The following is a 22,935-nucleotide window of genomic DNA, read 5'->3' on the forward strand; positions in this document are numbered from 1 at the left end:
CAGGCAAAACACTCATACATATAAAATAAAATAAGGAAATCTTAAAAAATAATTAACAGGCAAAAAAAAACAGTAAAGGCAGTTCATGATTACAGAAACCTGATTGCCAAGTGCAGGGTTCCCACAAATTCCACCCCCTCTCCCAGTCTCCTCCATTACGAACATCTGGCATTAGTGTGGTACATTTGTCTCCATTATAAACAGATATTGCTACACTACTGTTAACTAAGGTCCCTAGTTTACATTAGGGTTCACGCTTGTGAACACTCTTTTTCCTTAAGTCCTATGGATTTTAACAGTGAGTGTAACAAGGTATATCCCTCACTGAGGTATCATAGATTTCACTGTCCTGAACATCCCTGAGTGCCACTGATGAAGCATGGCCGCCAGCTCCTGGCAAACACTGGTCTTTTGGGGTCTCCAAATTTTTGTCTTCGTCAGAATACTGTATAGTTGGAGTCATACAGTCACATGTGCAGCCTTTCGGAGTGACTTCTCCCACTTAGCAATATTCTCTCAGGCTTCCTTGATGTCACAGGATGTCATGTTGTTGTCATGAATGTGATGATATTATTGTCAATTTGAGAGGACCTGGGAGACAAGTAATTGTGGATGACACCATTGCATGGGCTGAGATCCTGTACTGAATTAAAAAGGAAAAAGCAAGCCGGGCGGTGGTGGCGCACGCCTTTAATCCTAGCACTCGGGAGGCAGAGGCAGGTGGATCTCTGTGAGTTCGAGGCCAGCCTGGTCTACAGACCGAGATCCAGGAAAGGCGTAAAGCTACACAGAGAAACCCTGTCTTTCGGAGCTGAGGACCGAACGCAGGGCCTGGTGCTTGCTAGGCAAGCGTTCTACCACTGAGCTAAACCCCCAACCAAGAAACCCTGTCTTGAAAAAAAACCAAAAAAAAAAAAAAAAAAAAAAAAAAAAAAAAAGAAGAAGAAGAAAAAAAGAAAAAGAAAAGAAAAGAAAAAGCAAACTGAAGACTAGCACTTCTTCCTCTGTGCCTCTGGGCCATGGATGCAGTGTGACTGACCGCCTCTGGCCCTGCTGCCCTGACTTCCTCACCAAGGCAGGCTGCACCCTAGAACTGTAAGCCAGGGCGACCCTTTCTTCTTCAGTTACCTTCATCAGGGTATTTCAAGCCAGCAAAGAAACGTACCTAAAGCAATGAGAAACACTGGCTGTCCCACAGCTCACCACTCTCCATGGAAAGCCTTCTTAGGTAGCCAGGGTAGTGGCTGCCCCACGCCCTTATCCCAGCCCTTGGGAGGCAGAGGCAAGCAGATTTCTGTGAGTTCTGGGCCAGCCTGATCGACAGTGCAAGTTAGAGAGTAATCCTGTCTTGAAAAACAAAAACAAACAAAAAACAAAAAAACAAGCCTTTTGGGGGGAAAAAAAAGAGAGAAAGTCTTCTTGAGGTTCCCCTGGTGTCTATTTTTAATAACATGAAAGTCTTATTCTTTTTCTTCTTTAAACAGTTTTTATATTCATCTGATATGCAGCAATTGTTATCACATTAAGCTTTACTCCCCATTTATATTTAAAGCATTAAACATAACTATTATTACTTAACTTAATTCTTCCTATAAAAAACTCAAGGCAGAAAAATATATTTGGTTTTGTGAGTGAAATCTTGCCTCCCTTAAAGTTTCCCTGCACTACCCTGGAAAGAGTCGGAAGTGGACATGCCTACTCTAGAAAGAGAACATGCCTACTCTAGAAAGAGTCGAAAGCAGACATGACTACTCTAGAAAGAGCTGCTCACACGGGTTTAGGTTTGCAATCTACCCTCCAAGTTTGTTCAGTTAGCCTAAGCCCAGGGAACGCTAATTAAAATGTGTCTACCATTTCCAATTTTAAAATGGCTCTTTTTTCTCCCTCAAGAACTGTAATCAGAGGCAACTATGGGACCGGACAGATGCAGCAGCCTTGGTAAGACGGACTTCATTCAAAACAGAGGCACTTTCACAGGCTAAATGCGTTTGCCCTGGAACTGTTAACTTAATAATACCCACCCAAAAAATAAGGTATTCTTGTAAGAACTAGGAATAAATACCTGCTGTGTTCAATTCCTTCGAATGCAACACACCAGCATTGTCCTGGACTGACAGTCATTTTCTCCCCAAGGCTTAACCGTGACTCCAGCCAAGGAGAATAAGGGCACCCCTCATTCCTCCCAACCATCTTGCAAATGTTTATTCTCAGAATATAATGGGCACTTTGGCTATTCTTTTAAATAAACTGATAGCCACACTGCATCAGGCAAATTTTTTTTCTACTCAAAGAGGGTGGATTATTATTATAGGGAACAATGGATTATTATTTGTGGTCCAAACCTCAAAATAAGCCTTTCTTTGAGACTAGACACAAACAAAGGACGTGCCTTGCAATTGTGGGCAGGCAGAAAAGCAGCCCTGGGGGAGTTGGGTTCAGAACCAAGGACAAAGCACCAGAGGGACTAGTTAACCAGCTCACTGCAGGGCTATCTCGCCACTGTGACTTACTCTGCGGTTTTGACACATTTTCTTCAGATGGTGAGGACTGCAATTCCAGACTCTCAAGTCCATAAACACAGTTTCCCAAGGGTTTTTGTTAAGTGAGAGCATTGCCTTGGAGCCCAGGTGCAAAGGGCTAGCTCTCCCTGACACTGCATGTGGAACTGGGGATAGCTAGATAAAGTCACACAGGCCTGAGAGACCCCAGCACTCGGAGCCTGAGGCAGGACAATGATGAGTAGAAGCCAGCCTGGCCTACTCAGTGAAAGCCTATTTAAAAAAAAGAAAGCCAGGCAGCAGAATTTAGAGTCAAGAATTCTGAGGGAAAAACCTAGTCAGATGCCTAACAGGTTTTCTGGCAGTCTCTCTGAGATGGGCCTGGTTTAATTACTTAAGGCCGGTGAGTCAAGCAGGCGGCCTTTCATTGTGAGACACCTTATCACCAGTTAATTTGAATACAGAACCCTTAGAGCCAGACGACAAATTCTAACTCCAGACAGCTCCAGTGTCCAATTTCTACCTTCTTTTTCTCATGAAGAAACCCAATTCAGACTTACATTACTGCTCCTTCAGTTCTTGCTAAGGAATGCAATGACCTCCCTGTGGCTTAGTCAGCGGTTCATTTCTGAATCTTATCTGACAGAGTTCATCCTTGCTCCTTTAAACTTTACAGTCTGGCTCTGGAAGATGATTCTCCCTGGACTCTCCTGCCGCTCTGCCTGTGCTGTCCTTCTGTTTTCCCGCCTCCGCCACCCCCCCTCGTCTCCACAAGTTACAGAGCCCCCAGGATAATCCCTCTGACCCACATGCATTTAGCATTCCTTTTTGTGACTCCACCTCTGGTCAGGGCTGTTAAGTAGCTCCTAAAAGTGATGATTCAGAACACACAACTGACATCTGTCACAAATTTGATATGCCCAAATCAAACTCCTAATTCCTGTCCTGACTTTTCATTGTCTTCTCTGGATGTAAATGGCCATTCCAGAGTCCTCCCGGGTTCTTTTCCTCACAAGCTCCAAAGCTGTCTACAAGTCTCGTTCTCCACACTTGCAGGCACAGTTGAAATCTCTCCAGGACGCAGTACAACAGTCTTGGTCTAAGCCAGCACTTTCCCTGAGATGACTTCAACGGCCTCCGACCTGGTGCCTTCTCTTCCATCCCTGCCCGCGGAATCAAGTGTTCCACAGAGACATCAGGAAGGGTTTGTTAAAAAAAAAAAAAAAAAAACATAGGAAGGATTGCATCCCTCTGCTCAAGCCTTCCGGGACTCCCTAGTGACCCAGAACCAGGCCAGCGCTCACATGGCTTGAGGCATTAGCCCCTACCTCTCCAACTTCATTCAAAGACACGGCAGCGGCATCCACTCTTCGGAAGCCAGGAATGTATCTAAGTAGGGACAGCACTTTGAAGGACAAGCCTAGGAGCATCTCGGAGCCAGGACGAGGAGAGACACAGATAAAGTACTGTGTCAAATGCTCTGCACAGCTATCGCAGGAGAGAGCCTCGGGGGAGGAAACTTGACTTAAACCTGAACAGTTTCTACACAGGAATAGCAGCTAAAATCCACCCTTTTTTTTTTCTTTTGGTTTTTTGAGACAGGGTTTCTCTGTGTAGCTTTGTGCCTTTCCTAGAACTTGCTCTGTAGACCAGGCTGGCCTCGAACTCACAGAGATCCGCCTGCCTCTGCCTCCTGAGTGCTGGGATTAAAGACATGTGCCACCACCACCCCACCCCCCACCCCCCGGCTTCCCACCTGGCTTTTACCAAGCACACTGCAGCAGCTTCTCTTGCTTAAACCTGCATGTGTTTTCTTTCTTTCTTTCAGTTAAAAGTTCCGTAATTTTTTTTCCTGGTACCATTTCTACAATTTACGGGGCGATATACCTGGTGTAATGAAAAGGAAAGGCTACAACAGATTAAAGAGCTCTAGAAGATACAACTAATTGACACTACACTGCATTAACAAACAACCGCATGTTTTGCAAACCAGGCTGATCTGATGGTCCTGAGCAAGAGAAGAAACGTTTCCTGTTTAAGCTGCAGTGACATTTCTGACCATGGACCATTGTTCCTTCTGCGTCTGATTTTTTTTTTTTTTTTTTTTACACTTCCTCTAATGTATTTGGGATGATTGTCTCAAAGTAACCTACGGCTTTCCTGACAACTCCCTGCTTTCTTCTGTCGCCACTTTCTCCTGTCTGTCAAACCTTCTGCTACCAGATCCACAGCCACCACCATACAGACAACCTGAGCATCCTCCAAAACTGCATTCATTCGTGGATCCATAACTTGATTGCTGTTGTCCACTATAATCTCCAAAATCAGTATAGTTACCACCACCACCATAGTTACCGCCATCCAAGTTTCCTCCTTCATATCTCCTCCACCACCACAGCCACAGCCTCCTCTACTACTGTAACCATGACCACTACCACAGTTGCCACCAAAACCTCCAAATCCATTAGACCCACCATTACCACTTCCATAACTACCTCTGCCCATTACCACCACCTCCGCCACCATAGCCTCCTCTTCCACCAAGACCAAAATTACCTCTAAAGTTTCCTACACGGGCCGGATCCACCTCCCCGACCTCTCTGGGATACAGCAGACTGCATCTCTTGTGTCCAATGACACAACGGCCTTTTTCATGTCACAATTATGCCCAGTGATAGACCTCTCTGCGACCCAGCAGACTGCATCACTTGTTCAGAAACGGTCCTTTTCACTTCACCATTATGCCCACTGACAGCTGGTATTTCTGAACAACACTTTTATCAACTGTGTCCTGATCATCAACAGTTACAAAAGCAAATCCTCTCTTTTTCCCCACTCTGCCTGGCTTCCAGGACTTGGATGGTTTCAATCTGCCATACTTTTCAAAAGAGCCGCTCAGATTATATTCCTCTTTAATACCAGCAAAATTGTCTTCACTGTTACATGGGCACCAGGCCTTACAGACCCCTCGCTAAAAACGGCCCTTCAGTCCCACCACATGCCCATCAACCTTGTGTGGTCCAGCACGCATTAGTGCAGCCACCTCTTCAACACAGGAGCAAGTGATGAAACCAAAGCCCCTGGAACATTTTGTTGAAGGTCTCTCTCATCACCACACAGCCTGCAAATGTTCCTCAGCTCAGAATGGTCTTCTAAGCTATCCTCTGTTGTTTACAAAGCTCAGGCCGCCAATAAACAGCTTCCGAAACTGCTCTGGTTCCTTTGGATCGAGGCCCTCCATTTTGAGAGCAGGCTCGCCTCTTGCAACTTGAATTCAACCTGCAGGTGGTTTCTCTGTAAATAACAGCAGCTAGAATCCAACCAGCTTTGACCAAGCACGCTGCAACAGTTTCTCTTGTTTAGACCTGCATGTGGTTCCGATGCAATGACAGAGTCTAGAATCCAACATGCTTTCAAACAAGCACACTGCAATTCTTTCTGACCTTCTGAAGTGGCCAGGCCTGGTGTCTTGTTGGAAATGCTCTCCTGTGTGAGCAAAGAGAGAAACCAGAAGGCAGGTACAAAGGTGCTTTCACTGGTTTCTGAAACAATTAGGAATGGCCGGCTTTGTCCTGCCTGCCCCCCACCCTTTTAATTATTATAGTGGAAAAACATAGTTAAGCTATTATGGATTCAGACAGCTTAGCTGTGGAGTCATAAAAGGTAGTTCTCAGGGTCTAATTACAACATCTACCCATGCAAATGTGAAGGACACCAGGACACTGAAAGGTCTGTGCTAAGTTACATTCCGGCCACCAAAGGCTGGAATCCCACTGTAGAAAAAAAAATATCAAATAGATTCTTTTCAGATCTAGAATTTATAATTATGGTATCATGCCAAAAAAAAAAAAAGTGGCTATTATCTTAGATGTACATCAACTGATGAATGGGTAATGAATGTGGTACACATATATACACAATGGGATTTTATTCAGCTGTAAAGAACCTCAACTGATGACATATAAGAAAATGGGTAGAACTGGAAAACATACAAAGTAAGGTAATCCAAGCTCAGAAAGACAAACATCACATATTCTCTCTTATAGGCAGATCCTAGCTTCTAATTTTATGTGTGTGCATTTAGGTAAAGTGTGTACAGAACCAAAAAGACTCAAAGGGGCCTATGAGAGAGGAAAAAAGATCTTGTAAGTTGGAAGGGGAAGGCTAGCAGAACAGATATGCTATAAAAACAGAAAGTTTAAACCGGACAGAGAGAGTGGGGGAAGAGGGAGGGAGGGAGGGAGGGAGGGAGGGGGAGGGGGGAGAGGGAGAGGGAGAGGGAGAGAGGGAGAGAGAGGGGGGGGGGAGGGAGGGAGGGAGGGAGGGAGGGAGGGAGGGAGGGAGGGGACAGGAGAGGATGATGGGAAAGGTCAACCAAAAATAATGAAGAATAAAAAAAAAATCCATGTGGAAATCTGATACTTCTCAAGATAATGAGGAAATAAAATTTGCTGGCTAGAAAGTTCAGTGTGGAGAGTGCTTGCTATTCAAGCCTGATAACCCGAGTTCAGTATCTCGAGCCTGCGATAGGAGAGAACTGACTCCTGCAACTGTCCTCTGCCCCTCCCCCATGCACGCCATGGCATGTGCACTACCCCACCCCCACTCCCACCCTGTGTGCGTGCACACACACATAAATAAGATTAAAAACGTAAGAGTAAAAAAGAAATGAGGGAAGGAAGATTGCTGTTGCAATGTGTGTTGGTTAGGCTTTTGTAAACTACACACAAACTAGAGTTGTCTGGGAGCAAACCTCAGTGGAGGAAATGCCTTCATCCAGTTGGCCTAGAGGCAAGTCTGTGGGCCATTTTCTTGATTAATGATCACTGTGGGAGGGCCCAGCCCACTGTAGGCAGATGGTCCTGGGAGGTCAAAGAGAGAATCGGAACCAGAACCTGGAGAGCAAGCCAGTAATCAGTTCCTCCACCGCTTCTGCTTCAGTTCCTGCCTCGAGTCCCTGCCCTGAGTCCCTGCCCTGGTTCCCTTCATGGTGGACTGTTTTGGTCCCAGTATTTTTACAGCAATAGGAGAAAAAACAACAACAACAAGAAACAAAACAAACAAAGACCTTGGACAAAATGTATTAAACTTTGGATCCCAAAACTCATAAAAAAAAAAAAAAAAAAGGAGTTTTTTCCTGTTGAAGTCAGAGAAAACTACTGCCTAGAAATAAAACAAAAATGAAATGAATGAATAAAAAGACGAAGTGGTTATCAAATGTTTCCACACTCTGCATTTCTGAGGCTCACACAAGCTCTAACAGTACTGGCAACCGCACACATTTCCCCCTTGGTTCGACAAGTTGTAGAAATCCTTGCTGAGTTATGCTAGAGCTTAAAGGTCAAGGAAACAAATAAACAAACCCCGAAGAACCCTTCGGCTATTGTGCCCTAGAGAATAGGGCTTCTAAAGCGAGCACTGACTCACCCAAACTTAGCTTTCAGCACGGAGGGGACTGATGGTTATAACAGAGATCACGGAGATCGATTCAGGTGAAAGACACCTGGAACACACCTAACAGACGGAAACATCTGAGCGAGGTCACATCTGTAAGAAGCAAATGTTGCTCACACTTGATGTGTTCATACCTTAGAGGGAAAGCCAGAACATTTTAGAACAGAACAAAAGGGAAATACAGTGTAGGAAACAACCAAGAAACAAAGTTTCCTCTGGCTGGTGTCCTGCGGCTGCTCAGGCTGACTCTGACCTGGCAATCCACCTGGCTGAGTCTACAGGCATGTGCCACACTACCTAGTCTGAAGAAGGCAAATCCAAACACAGTGTGTCCAAGAGGTCATTTCCTGACATGGCCTATTTCAATACTCCGAATTACTAAAGTCATATGAAGTCAGTGAGGCTTCCAACGACACATGCCCCAGTGACCTTATGATTCCAAATCAATTCTGACTTATAAAGTCACTGAAAACATACTGGAAAGCCCAGCTGTGAATAAACAAACACTCCCACGGGCCAGGCAGACAGTGATCCTGAAACTGCTATGGGTTGAGGCAATCCTCGTCCATTTACAGTACATGGCTCTGTAAAAACCTCAATCATTTCAAAAGAGCCTGTTAAGGTTTTCCTTGACATGGAAAGACGGAGTTTGCTTTGCTTTTGATTTCTCTCTCTCTCTCTCTCTCTCTCTCTCTCTCTCTCTCTCTCTCTCTCTCTCTCTCTCTCTCTCTCTCTCCCTCCCTCCCTCCTCCCCTTCCTAAGTGCAATGCAGTTGTCAGTATGTTCTCTTGTGTGAAGGAGTATAACCGGAGTATAACCAATCCATTAATTTGGAACCTGCTCTCTGTCCTGTCTTTGGTTGATTCTGTTGGTACATGGTGATGGGCTAATATTGTCTCCTAAAACAAGCACTCATGGGACCCTTTAAAAGAAAGGAAGGAAACACAACACTAACCAGATTATTTGGGGCAATGGTCAACCTGGGCTGGGGTGGCGGGGGCGGGGGTGGGGCAGATGAGGAAGGCCCATGTTGACGGCAGAGTGGTGCCCGGGCACACATTTTAATATCTGCCCCCAGGGTGTGCTCCTTCTCTTTCTCTTCCTCTTACGCATCTTATTTTTCAGAATAAAAGCTGAGGGAAAGACACCAGTAAGGACAGGAAAGATGTCCTTTGTTTGTTTTGTTTTGTTTTGAGACGGGGTTTCTCTGTGTAGCCCTGGCTGTCCTGGAATTAGCTCTGTAGACCAGGCTGGCCTCAAACTCAAGAGATTTGCCTGCCTCTGCCTCCCGAGTGCTGGGATTAAAGGCACCACACCTGGTGACATCTTCTTTTTTCAGTTCCAGAATGTTCCAATAATATTCAGTAGGCCTACTGTGCCTGCACAATCCGGCTGGATAAAAACGGAGCCACCTTGATCACTCGTGTCTGAAGACGGCGCAGGTACACAGCTGTGTGGCTGCTGGTAGTGGCCAGAGGCCACTCTGCGGCTCAAGTGGGCTCCTTTCTTCCATGAGTCAGGGGTGCTATTTTGGAGCTCTCTTAGCTGAATGATACAAAGTCAGAGGCAGCTACAAAAATACCCTCCATTCAGTGAGCCCGAAATACCCATCAAGCCAACTTCTCACTTGTCGGGAACACGCTCTGGTACACTTTGTCTGAGGTTCTGCTCGGGCCTCGATCTCAGAGTCACTTCCCAGCACTGCCCTGACATCCTGTCCTCCCCTGTCACTTCTCCCGTCGCACTCGGCACAAAGGACAGCTGTCTACAGCCATCAGAGAGCCGGGGCTCTGCGATGTTACCTGACAGAGTCCTGGTCCCTTCTCAGTGTGTTCAGGTATTGATTGCACGCCAAGGAAAAACGAAACGAGAGAGCTGATGACAGAAACATCAAGCTCAACCATAAAAGTCCTAATTGCTTCACAATAAATGAATTCAAGACTTAAAACACCATCATGGAAGGCATCTACAGAGATTACCAGGGTAAAGTCTATTGGCTGACCACCTTGGAGGAGGCAGCTACAGGTCTCCTCTAAAGAGAATTCGCCTGTCAAGATCTCAGTTTAAGAGAAACTTCCATGTGCTTGGAATACACAGGCAGGATTCCCCAGTCTCTCGGAGTCCGATCCTACCACCCGCATCCATGTCCAGCTGGCCACATCTCTAGCCTTAACTTTCTTTGGACCAACAAAGATTGTTCTGTTGCTGAAATGAGAAATATTCCAAAGGTCCTGAATCAGGCCAGTCACTGTGCTAATCACTTGATGATAAAGCTTGGTATTGCTTCTTTGCCTCTCTGTGTGCAGTTCATCTCTGTCTCCTGTGACTGCCTGCCTTTTTTTCAATCGACCATTCATTCTTACAAGCCCATGCTGGAACTGATAGGCCTTGTGGAGACAGACACACATTTACAGAGCATCGGGAAGGCCCCATTACCTGCCCCTGGACTCCCAAGGAGTAACGCGGGGATGTTCCACAGTGGGTTTCATTAAAGACCAAAAGTTCAATGCAACCAAACAGGCAACGCAAATGCCACCACTGCCCCCGGCCTGCCCTGGAGCGGGTGCATGCAGGATCCTAACATGTCCTCAGTTCTCTGCAAGCAGATGAAAATAAGGTGCTTTGTGTAAATCAGATCATTTTACTTCTGATGGATTACAATGTAACATCCCACATTGAAAGCTCTGAGGGCATTAACCAGTGGAGAGCTTACTATTCAATACTTCATCCTTCCCAAGTGTGGAAATGTGTACTAAAATTTCTCTTTAAACAAAAGATGGCTGTGTCTTTAAATCTGTGTGAACTCTCAAATCTTAGATTTACAGTATGCCAGAAGACGTGGAAAACAAATCTAGCCCACACCAGAAAACGTCACTGCAGTGACTGGAGAAGAGACCTTGCTCATGGTCAGCGGCAAAAAGGGCATTCCTCAAATACATAAACAAATGAATGAATGAATGAATGAATATTAGTGATACTCACTTAAACTACTGAAAAACTCTGGAACTACTTACTGTATATGCTCTCATAATGGTGGGTCTGCCACCTGGCACACTAAAGTAAACAGTATTGCCAACCCTAGAGACGTGGTTCTCAACCTGTGGGGTCACAGGGGCCACCTAAGACCATCAGAAAACACAGATATTTACATTATGATTCATTACAGTAGTAAAATGACAGTTATGAAGTAGCAATGAAAATAATTTTACAGACTGGAGTCACCACAACATGAGGGACTGTATTAAAGGGTCACAGCATTAGGAAGGTTGCGAACCACTGTGCTACAGTCTTGGTGAGGTGACAGTGATGTCCCAGAACACGTTCAACAGCCTTCTCCAATGCACCACTCTGGTGGAGGATGTCAACACAGGACACTATGCAGATGGGAGGGGAGGGGAGGGGAGGGGCGTGGGGGTGAAATAGCTGCAGCTTCCTCTTAATTGTCCTGTGCAACCCAGACAGCTCTAAAAAACCAAAGTTCACTTAAAAACACTTGGCGCCGGAGACACAGCCAGCGGTTAAGAATGTTTGCTAACTCTTCCAGAGCACCTGAATTTGGTTCCAAGTATCGAAGATAGGCAGCTCGTAACCTCCTGAGACTCTGGCTCCAGGGCATCTAATGCCTTCTCCTGGCTTCCTTGGGCATCTACACCCATGTGGTTATAAACACATAGACAGACACAAAAGTTTTGTCTTTTAAAGCCAGGCATGCCAGGTGTGATGGCACAGGCCACGATCCCAGCACTTGGGAGACAGAGACAACGTGATGCATTCAAGGCCATCCCCATCTACTCAGCCAGTTCAAGGCCAAGCATGGGCTAGGAAAAGAATGCAAACAAAATACTCAGGCATGGGTCTCACCCTCAGACATTCTGACTTAATTGTTAGGAATACCCAGGCATTCAAAGCTTGAAATGCCCTTGAGACTCTAAGACCACTCACTCTCTGGCATACCAAAGAGGAAGTCTGGACTTCACTGGGGATGCCATTCCATAGTAAGACCAGGCCTGCGGCAGATGCGCTCAGCTTTGCTGGCGTTTGACTAAGTTCAGACATAGGAAGGTTCACTGGTAAAATAAATGTTATGAACCTGAAATTTTCAAAAGACTAAGGCAATGCTCTATTGTCTTCTTAAAAATACTTTTTAAAATGTGCACACAACGAAAAATAGTAATAAAATCTGAGTTAGCATGGTCTCCAAAGTCCCCGCATTATACATATTTATAACTGCTAAAAGTGTGCAAGCTGTCATGATCTTAATGGTTAGAAATGTACTTTAGGAAGAAATGAAACACGAAGCAGCATTTATTCTATAGCACAGTGGCCAGAATATCTACAGATTCTATTGAGGGCTTGAACCACTACTGCCCAGCTAGGTTTTGAGAAATTCAAGTTTAATACCTGTGTGTGAAACCAAAGTCTGTGGCCACAGCAGCCAGAAGTGGGGCAAACAGCATGCCGAACACACAGAAAAGCAAGCTAACTAGTGGGTAGAAACACTTCATCTCCTTTAGAGCTGGGAGCTGTGTCTATTAACTGTTATCCTTGGGCAGGTTCTCAATTCAATTTGATTTGATTTAAATGCAATTTTGTCCAGGCCAGTTTCTTACTTAAAACTCAATTTAAAAGTGCCATCTTGGCTTCACAAAACCCACAGCCCTCAACACGACGACACCCCGGGCTTTTCAAAACCGGGCCTCTCCCTCCTTCCCACCCTTGAGATGCCGTGGAAGTGGTCTGCTCCTACTTCCCTCCACTCACCCACAGCAACATTCACGCCTTGGCACACACGGCGCTCATCATTGTCAGGGCAGCCTCTGTGAAAGCCTAGCCTTTCAAGGCTCCATCGGACAAGCCTGGTAAAGATGTCTCTGACTTGCTCAGTTCTACCCTGCGACTCACTATCTCTCATATGGTATCCCATGGCTGCAATCCACTGACGCTTCCACATCCTGGAGAAAAACAAACCCGCTTTGTAGACACAGATCTGCTTGCCTCTGCCTCCAGAGTGCTGGGATTAAAGTATGTGACACCATACCCAACTAGAGATGTATTTTTATTTATGTGTGTTATCTGTATGTGTGGTATATGTAAGCCACATGTAGACAGATACCTATGGGGGTCAGAAGTCAATACGGGATTTCTTGGGGCTGGAGTTACAGGAGGTTGTAAGTCATCCAATGTGGGTGTTGGGAACCAAACTCAGGTCCTCTGGAAAAGCAGCCCGAGCTCTTTTTTTTTTTTTTTTTTTTTTTGTGATATATATTTTTTATTTTACAATACCATTCAGTTCTACATATCAGCCATGGGTTCCCCTATTCTCCCCCCTCCCACGCCCTCCCCTTACCCCCAGCCCACCCTCCATTCCCACCTCCTCCAGGACAAGTCCTCCCCCGAGGACTGTGATCAACTTGGTAGACTCAGTCCAGGGAGGTCCAGTCCCTTCCTCCCAGACTAAGCCAAGTGTCCCTGCATAAGTTCCTGGTTTCAAACAGCCAACTCATGGAATGAGCACAGGACTTGGTCCCACTGCCTAGATGCCTCCCAAACTGATCAAGCCAATCAACTGTCTCACCTATTCAGAGGGCCTGATCCAGCTGGGAGCCCCTCAGCCTTTGGTTCATAGTTCATGTGTTTCCATTCATTTGGCTATTTTTTTTCAATAACTGAGTAAAACTGAAATTGATTATATGCCACAGTCATCCTAGGGACCTCCATGCTATATATATATATAGCTCTATGGTTCTATGGGTTGTGGTCTGATTGTTCATTTTATATCTAGAATCCACCGATGAGTGAGTACATACCATAACTGTCTTTCTGGGTTTGGGTTACCTCACTCAGGATGATTTTTTCTTTTTTTTTTTTTTTTTTTTTTTTGGTTTTTGAGACAGGGTTTCTCTGTGTAGCTTTGCGCCTCTCCTGGAGCTCACTTGGTAGCCCAGGCTGGCCTCGAACTCACAGAGATCCGCCTGGCTCTGCCTCCCGAGTGCTGGGATTAAAGGCGTGCGCCACCAACGCCCGGCCAGGATGATTTTTTCTAGTTCCATCCATTTGCCTGCAAATTTCATGCTTTCATTGTTTTTCTCTGCTGAGTAGTACTCCATTGTGTATATGTACCACATTTTTTTCATCCATTCTTCCATTGATGGGCATCTAGGTTGTTTCCAGGTTCTGGCTATTACAAATAGTGCTGCTATGAACATAGCTGAGCATGTATCTTTATGGTATGTATCAGCATTCTTTGGGTGTATGCCCAAGAGTGGGATGGCTGGGTCTTGTGGTAGTTCGATTCCTAATTTTCTGAGAAACCGCCATACTGATTTCCACAGTGGTTGTACAAGTTTACATTCCCACCAACAGTGGAGGAGTGTTCCCTTTGCTCCATATCCTCTCCAACCAAGACTGTCATTGGTGTTTTTGATCGTAGCCATTCTGACAGGTGTAAGGTGGTATCTCAGAGTCGTTTTGATTTGCATTTCTCTGATGATTAAGGATGTTGAGCATTTCTTTAAATGTCTTTCAGCCATTTGTAGTTCTTGTTTTGTGAATTCTCTGTTTAGCTCTTTAGCCCATTTTTTAATTGGACTGTTCAGTGCTTTGATGTCTAGTTTCTTGAGTTCTTTATATATTGTGGAGATCAATCCTCTGTCAGATGTGGGGTTGGTGAAGATCTTTTCCCAATCTGTTGGCTGTCTTTTTGTCTTATTGACTGTGTCTTTTGCAGCCCGAGCTCTTAATGGCTGAGCCATCTTCCCAGCTCCCTGGACACACAACTTCTTGACAGTCTTTATGTCCTGGTACCCAGCACACTTCCAAACACATTCAAAGGGAGCGATGGAGCCAGACATGGCAGTAACCTCGGCACTCAGGATGAAGAGGCACAGAGACTATAAGTTTAAGGCTAGAAGGGGTAACACAGAAAGATCCAGTCTACCCTCGGCTACATATTGAGACTCTTCTAAAACACAAAGCAAAATAACCACAATTTCAAATGAGCTGGCATACACTCAGTGGTAGAACACTTGCTTGGCACACACAGGACCCTAGGTTGAATCCTTCCTAGCACAAAGAAAGCATTCTGAATGAAACAGATATAACCAATCAAAAAACACAGCAGGACAGATGGCAATGGGTGACCTTTTCAGATTCCTCTACGATGAAGTTACGGTTAATAAAACACGTAAGTACTCATTTTTAACTAAAATAAAGAAGCCAACTGGCCCTTGCTTGAGTTCAAGCACTCTCCGGCTCCTACAAAAATCTGGTGAATGTGTCCAGCATCAGTTCACCACAGCCAGGAAGAGTTCAGGTGCAAATGCTCATGCTCATATGGGAAGCTGAATACAAGAGGGATGGGCACATCTGTGTCCCCCTTCCTGATGTGGCACAGCTTTATTAGAATAAAAACAAACGCCGTCAGTAAAACAGGCTCTTAACAGCTGAGCCGTCTCTACAGCACAAAGGGATTTTTTTTTTAAGAAAAAAGAACAATACATGCCTAACTTAAATCATTAGTAATCAATTCGAGAGCACTCGGGAGGCAGAGACAACCAAATCTCTGTGAGTTTCAAGGCCAGCCTGATGATCTACATAGTGCACTCCCTACATAGTGAAAGCATGTCTCCAATGAAGGGGGCAGAAATGAAACCTATGTACTTATCAAATACCTGCTATATGCTCTTGAAGCTATATTTTCAAATACCACAACCACTTTGACGGGAATCTTACCCAACATTTCCTCGGCTTCAAAATCTTCCTCCTAAGACAGTTCCTTACAAAGCATGGGAAGATGGCTACTTTACTACGGAGCAACACAGCACCAGAAATGGAGGGGCAGGCCAGTGTGGCCTGGTGGCCTGAACCGAGAATAGTGTCTGTCACTCCAGTGACATTCCTGCCAAATGGGGAGCCTGCATCACCAGACCTGCTCTACTATTTATATTTAAAGATATTGGTGTGAAGTTTGGAAAGGCTTGGGGTGCTCCAGGCTAAAGGTGACTAGAACCAGGGACGGCTATGGTATAAGGAATGATCTTAACACAACAGGCAAATTAATGCCACATATCAGATAATAACAAGATTTCAATATTCATCTCCTGATTTTGATAATGACACTGATTATACGAGGAAGTATCTTTAGTCTTAGAGACTGTGCAATGAGGTACTTGGGGGGCAGGAAGAATCCTTTCTGATGCTCAGCAAGGAAGGAGAGGAGAGAGAGAAAAATGTTAACATTTGAGCCAGGCAGTGGTGGCATAGGCCTTTAATCCCAGCACTTGGGAGGCAGAGGCAGGCGAATCTCTGTGAGTTCGAGGCCAGCCTAGACTACAGAGTGAGTTCCAGGAAAGGCGCAAAGCTACACAGAGAAACCCTGTCTTGAACAAAAAATAAAAAATAAAAAATAAAAATAAAAAAATGTTAACATTTAAACAATCTGGGTGAAGGCAGACAATATTCTTTGCATTCTTTTGCAACTTTTTAAGTCTGAAATTACAACAAAATAAATATGAAAGAGAAAAATAATACAGTATTTTATTTACTCTAACAGACATTTGAACTTCTATAATTCAGTGATGCCTCTGGGGCCTCGAGCAAGCAGGGTGATGAGCCCCATCTAGACATGCCCAGCTTGGAGACATGACCTTCCCGTGTGCTCTTGATTCCTTACCACTTAATTCAGACTAGGGCAGCTGCCCTGGGTCCCAGCCAGCTGCAGCAGGTCTAAGCTACCTCCTAATTACGTGTTCCCATGTATTACAGGCTTCAAAGCTGTCTGGCTCGTGTTCACTTTACAGATGAACATACTCTAGGCCAGAAGGATGACTTACTGAAGAAGGTATCCAGACCATACCGAACAAAACCAGGATGGGAAGAACTCCATCAAAGAACTCTTTCTGACACCATGCTCACTTCACCAACACATACAATCAACCTGGTCTTTGTGGGAGAGCTAAGTGAGAAGGAACATGACATGAAAACGGGTGACAGGTAAAGGCACTTCCACCCCCGGGACCCACGAGGAGCGTGAAGACTCCTGAAGGTTGTGCTCTTGCACACGCACACACACTCCCACACACTAAACTTTTTAAATCTTAGTAACTTGAAGGAATGGACTTTGTCAAGTTAGTTCTAGCTTCCTGTGGGTTTTGTTGTTGACTACTCTCCTGTGGCCAGAGAAGTCAGTGACAGTGAGCAATGAACGTATTTCAGGATTTTCCTCTAAGTTCACCCCTGCTCAACAGAGAAACCCACACCCACGCTGTTTCAGAATCTCTGGACACTTTACCACCTACTGGCTGGCTGTATGGGTCAAAGCGTAGCTTATTGCTCTCTGTGAGTTACATACACTGAGACACCACACAGCCAAGGGTGAAAGAACACATATTGTTAATTGTGTGACACAGACACTTTAGGGCACCTCATTTATCCAAGACTTTCCCAGTCACTTTCAGATACTGTATCTTTTGCTTCCTGACTCAATATAAATGTCCAATGGAATGAAACCTTTTTCAATCCCTCAGGGTCATTCTCTCCAAAGATGAGCACTCACCAGGGACCTCTCAAGAAGTGCCCAGAGAACAACCAACCCCGACAAATCACCAAGTGTGACGCCATGCTTATTTGACCAGTATACAAAATAGTAAACAGTCTCTTACAGAAGAATCATGTTACCAGGAGAGATGGCTCAAGAACCTTTGGGGAAGCGCCATGAAACTTTCTAAGCCACAATGGCATTAAAAAAATAATTTTCAAAACCGTATGCTCCTGTGAATTCTCAAAGAGAAATGTTTAAGTAAGTTTTGGCTAAGAGGGTACCACAGCATCATGAGAAAGAATAAGGAAGATGCGTGTGCGTACCATAGCATCATGAGAAAGAATAAGGAAGGTGCGCGCGCGCGCGTGTGTGTGTGTGTGTGTGTGTGTGTGAGAGAGAGAGAGAGAGAGAGAGAGAGAGAGAGAGAGAGAGAGAGAGAGAGAGCCAGGTTGATGTAAGGTATCCTCTTTACATTATTTTTGAGACAGGGTCTCTCACCTTACCCGAAGCCTGCCAGACTCAGCTAAGCCAGCTAGCCAGAGAGCCCCAGAGATGCTCCCATTTCTGCTCCCCTTCCCCCTGGGCACTTCAGTACTGACTCTTATGAGGGAGCTGCAGGTCGAATCCAGGTCACTGCACTTGAGTGCCAGGGGCTTGACAGCCATTTCCCTAGCCCAGTAACAAATCAGAAAGTCCTTTAATGTTGGTATAAAATGATCCCCAAGACAGATTATTAAATTTAAAAAAAAAGCAAAATGTAACATATCCCATACAAAATTTAACTCAAATAGATCAGGCTTAATAAGAGGTAAAACTATACGCACAATCTTAAAGGAAACACTGGAGTTCATTGTTGCAGCCTTCTATTAGTCAGTGGATGGTTTCATAGACACCAAAAGCAGAAGCAATAAAAGATACAATGAGCAAATTGGGTTTAATAAACATTAAAAACTTGCGTGCCCCTAACAGGAGAAAATATCTGCCCGCTGCACCTGTGGTACGCTGCAGCTCAGAGAGACCTTAGCTCAAAAGCGACGGTGGGGATTAGAGGGATGGGGGGGCGGTGGTTAAGAGGGTCAGGGTTCAGGTCCCAGCACCCACATGGAGGCTTACAACTGTCTGTAACTCCAGTTGTAGGAAATCTGATGCCCTCTTCTGGCTTCCTCAAATACTGTACAGGCATGCATGGCACATTTGTGTACATGATGGAAAAATACACACATAAAATAAAAATACATATCTTAAAATTAAATAAACACAACCAAGGTAGACAGTGCCCAAGGAATGGTACCCAAGGTTGACCTCTGGCCTATACCTACACACACACACACACACACACACACACACACACACACACACACACACGGTGGGGATGGGGCAGTCCACTTTCCCTACTCTTATGCCATTTCTGGACCTCCTTAGAAAGCTGGCCCTGCTCCAAAGAGTTTTGAACTTTTTCATACCCTCCCGAAGCAATGTGATGTCATCAGCTCCTGAACCAAATTTTACAAAGTGAGTTCAAGGCCAGCCAGAGAGACATAGCAAGACCCTACTTCACAAAACAAAAGTAAACAAATGCCAAAACATAGATGTATTAGAAATATTGTATAAAACCACCTTCAAGCTACTTATAAATACTGTCTATTAAACAAATAAATTTGCATCACAGACTTGGTCTACCCCCAAGATATCTCAGTATGTATATGCTTATGCAAATATTCCAAAATTTAAGAAAAAAAAAATGGAAACACGTCTGGTCCTACATGTTTCAAATGCGAGAGACACAATGTGGAGTGCCCACCTCATGAGGTTATTTTAGGACTAAAATGAATTAATGTTTCCAAAGGGCTGAAAATGGTACCTGGCCTAGCATACGCTCCATATACTATGACAGATAAGTCAGCAGCTGCAAGAACACTTACGTACATTGCTATTGGACAGTGCTCATGCCCTAAGGAAAGTGTTTATCAAGAGACATTAGCAGGGGAGGAGGAGGAGGAGGAATTCGAACATTTGTGACATACGCGTTGAAATGCTATGGTGAAACTCACTACTTTGTACACTAACTTAAAAAGTGAATAAAAGGCATTTAGTTTCTCTTTTCTCTGGAAAATTACCATTATTAGTAATGAGTGTAAAACCTTGGTCCCGCTCACTTCATGTGCATTTCTTATCTGTCCAAATAGTCTCTAAGTGATGACAGGACCTAGGCATCCTCAGTTACCCTGGGGCTTTTGTGAGTTCGGGCCTTGTGTGACACCACGCCCCACCCCCCAAGTTCAGTGGTTCTCAACCTGTGGGTCACCCTTTGTGTGTTGAACGGTCCTTTCATAGGGATTACATATCGATATCCTGCATATCAGATATTTAACATTACGATTCTTAACAGTAGCAAAATCACAGCTATGAAGTAGCAACAAAAATAATTTCATGGTTGGGGGTCACCACAGCATGAGAAATTGTACTAAGGGGTCACAGCATTAATTAGAAAGTTGAGAACCAGGCCGGGCGGTGGTGGTGTACACCTTTAATCCCAGCACTTGGGAGGCAGAGGCAGGTGGATCTCAGTGAGTTCGAGGCCAGCTTGGCCTAGAGTGAGTTCCAGGACAGGCACCAAAACTACACAGAGAAACTCTGTCTTCAAAAACAAAAACAAAAACAAACAAACAAACAAAAGAAGGTTGAGAACCACTGGCCTAGCTACACGCCTGTACAGCCATACTGTGCCACAAACAGGTCACAGTTTGCACGGCAGCCTCCGGCAGCCCCCTGCAGCCCCCTGCAGCCCCCTGCAGCCGCCTGCACCCCCCTGCAGCCCCCTGCAGCCCCCGGCAGCCCCCTGCAGCCCCCGGCAGCCCCCTGCAGCGGGTCTCGGCCAGCAACAGTTGAGACTGTCCAGCTCCTCTTCTCAACATGCTAGCTTGTGGGAGCTCCATTCACCAGGACGGAATTCACGGTTGATCCTCCATGACCAGGAGGCTCTGCTGCTGGAGTGAGCACAGACCAGAGGAAAGGGTTGGAAACAAAGTACCCAAAACTAGAGGCTGAAGAGAAGAATCGGAAGAAAAGGCTAAAGAGGAGTAAAAGACTGGAAATGTAAAGTCAAATTCCCAAACCTCCGCATGACAAGATTGAACTATTAAATGGAGTGCAGACACTATGAAGCCAAAGTCAGGTTTCTTAGCAAGCCAAACTCTGCAGCATGTCTGTACTGTAAAGCAGGAAAAGATCTGAAGGGGGGGGGGGGTCGGGGGAGACGGATACAGCAGCCGAGGCAAGGGCAGACACGAGGCAGCGGTAGAGGTCTCCCAGACTTGAGGGACTGCCAGGTGCATACAAGGAAGGGCCAGAAGGACCGGGAAGGAAGAATGTTTGCCAGGAAACGATTCCAACAATGGGCTGTGGATAGCTGGAGAGGGAGAGAAGCAGCCAGGAAGTGACTAATGCACTGAAGGGGGGTGCGGTGGGGGGGGGGGGCAAGACCATGGTTTGATGAGCTCCAGCAACTTGCAGTGTGGGCTTAGGAGCCGGCACTGAGGAGGAGGGTGACATTCTGAAGATGGTATGCTTTCTGCTCAGGGTGACAGCCAGAGACAAAAGAAGGGGAGGAGAGAAGGCCGGACTAGGAGGAAACAACAGCCTGAGGGTGTGCAGGACCTCAGAGAAACAGGGACTTCCTGTAGGTGAGGGTCATCCAGGTGAGTGCACAGAGCGAGACTACAAAAGGTTAAGTTGGAGGAAAGGAACTGCAGAAAGGCTCTGACTGGATTCGTGGGGGGGGGGCTTGCTGGAGTGTCAGGGAGGCTGACATTTTATAGGGAAGAAGGAACATACTGGGAGCGTTTTCAACGTTTTGTTTAAGGCAAACCATTTCCGTACCTTACAATTTTAGAGAGCTTTAACTATGACTTTAAAAATTCAAGTCAAATGTGGTGGCTCATACCAATAATCCAACACTTAGGAGGCCAACACAGGAGGATTACTGTGAGTTCGAGGCCAGGCTGAGCTACACAGTGACTCTGAAGCCAGCCTGGGCTATATGTAGCATGAGACCTTGTCTCAAACAAATATATATAAATAAATAAAAGATTAAAAACGCAAAAGCTCCTCCACTTAAACCTTTCAGGTCACAAACTTCAACTTGCAAAATAAGCCATGCCAACTCTGCCATCCCATGAACGCACTCAGTAAATACCTACTGAACTCCTAGGACACTGCCAAAGTGGCCCAGGCCCTTTCCTAGACCTTGCTGTGGGAATCTTTCTGAAGAAAGCACTCTCCACCAGTGAGAGTGGGAGAGAGGAGATGTCAGCGGTGGACCGAAGCCAGGATAGTTCCGAAGCCAGGATAATTCCTGGAAGGCTTCGATCCCGGGTCCAGTTTGCATTCTCATTTAATACTCTAAAACCACAAGGTGGGGTGGGCAAACAGGCAAGGTTTTACAGAAGCATCCTGGCAGTTAGCAGGTTGTTGTAGGGAACTACCCACTGTTTCGGCTATTCCTCCAGGTCGTCCTGTTTCAGGTAGCAAGTGGCGTCATGCTTGGGAAACAAACAGGCGGGACAAGCAGAACCCTAAGTAAATCAGTTCATCATCAGTATCTAGAAACTGGTCTTTCCTACCTTTTCCTACTACAGCCTTGGTGGTGATTTATATCATCCTTAGTGGGAAAGCCAGGAAAGAATAAACATGAAAAAATAATTCCCAACTCTAAACAGTAGAAAGAACGCAAACCAGAACGATGTAAATGAGTGCGTAATGGGGTCAGCAGGTCTGTAAACATTTCACTCTGTGACCGTGCTCCCAGCAGGCATGAGAGCTGGCTGTGCGCATGCGCATTTGTGTACTCTTTACTTCTCAGCCCAGTGTTCTTCCCATTTACCGTTAGTCTAAAAAGTGTAGACATACAGTACAAATGTGATTGCTAAGGGGGAAAGGGGAGGAGAAAAGAGGCTGGGACTGTGAGTTTTGATACAAGAAACATTACCACCAAACAGACAACACTGGTTGTTTGTAGAGTTTAATCTACTTTCTTAATGGCAGGCCTCCACAAACTTCAGTCCGAGGGGGGAAAAGAACCCAGTCACGTTTCAAGGCTGTATCTCCTTGCCTACAATGTAACTGTCAGCACCTTGCAACACTAACAAGTTGTTGGACCACCTTGCTGGAGAGACTAAAGCCCAGATAATGATGGGTCAACGGTGGGTGAACCCACACCCTGACCTGGCCGCTTAGACTTGCATTTACCTCTAGCCCTCTATTTAAACTTTAAACTTTTCAGGGCCCTGAGGATGGGCTGGAGTTGGGTCATTGGATCTCTGATCTTTCCAAAGTGGCCACATTGACTCCACTTTCTAATTTTTTTTAATTGATTTGACTGTTTTGACTTCTGGCATCTTACAGCAAAGATTGTAACCCCAAGTTCCATAAGACTTTCAAGTACTT

General features: G+C 45.4%; 1 protein-coding gene across 3 annotated transcripts in view; it reads right to left on the reverse strand.

The window, feature by feature from the left end:
• Positions 1-22,935, reverse strand: part of Mpzl1 (myelin protein zero like 1) — a 45,317-nt gene that overhangs the window by 20,315 nt on the left and 2,067 nt on the right. Inside the window, exon 1 of one of the 3 annotated variants that reach the window (XM_042258502.2) lies at positions 15,684-15,705. The exons of the other annotated variants lie outside the window; for them this stretch is intronic. Coding sequence (XP_042114436.1) covers positions 15,684-15,690 — 7 coding nt within the window. The 5' untranslated portion in view covers positions 15,691-15,705. Of the gene's footprint in view, positions 1-15,683; positions 15,706-22,935 lie in introns of those variants that run through there. 3 annotated transcript variants of the gene reach the window in all.

The sequence above is a fragment of the Peromyscus maniculatus genome, chromosome 11 (genome assembly GCF_049852395.1).
Source record: "Peromyscus maniculatus bairdii isolate BWxNUB_F1_BW_parent chromosome 11, HU_Pman_BW_mat_3.1, whole genome shotgun sequence".
In the NCBI taxonomy this organism is placed as follows: Eukaryota; Metazoa; Chordata; class Mammalia; order Rodentia; family Cricetidae; genus Peromyscus; species Peromyscus maniculatus.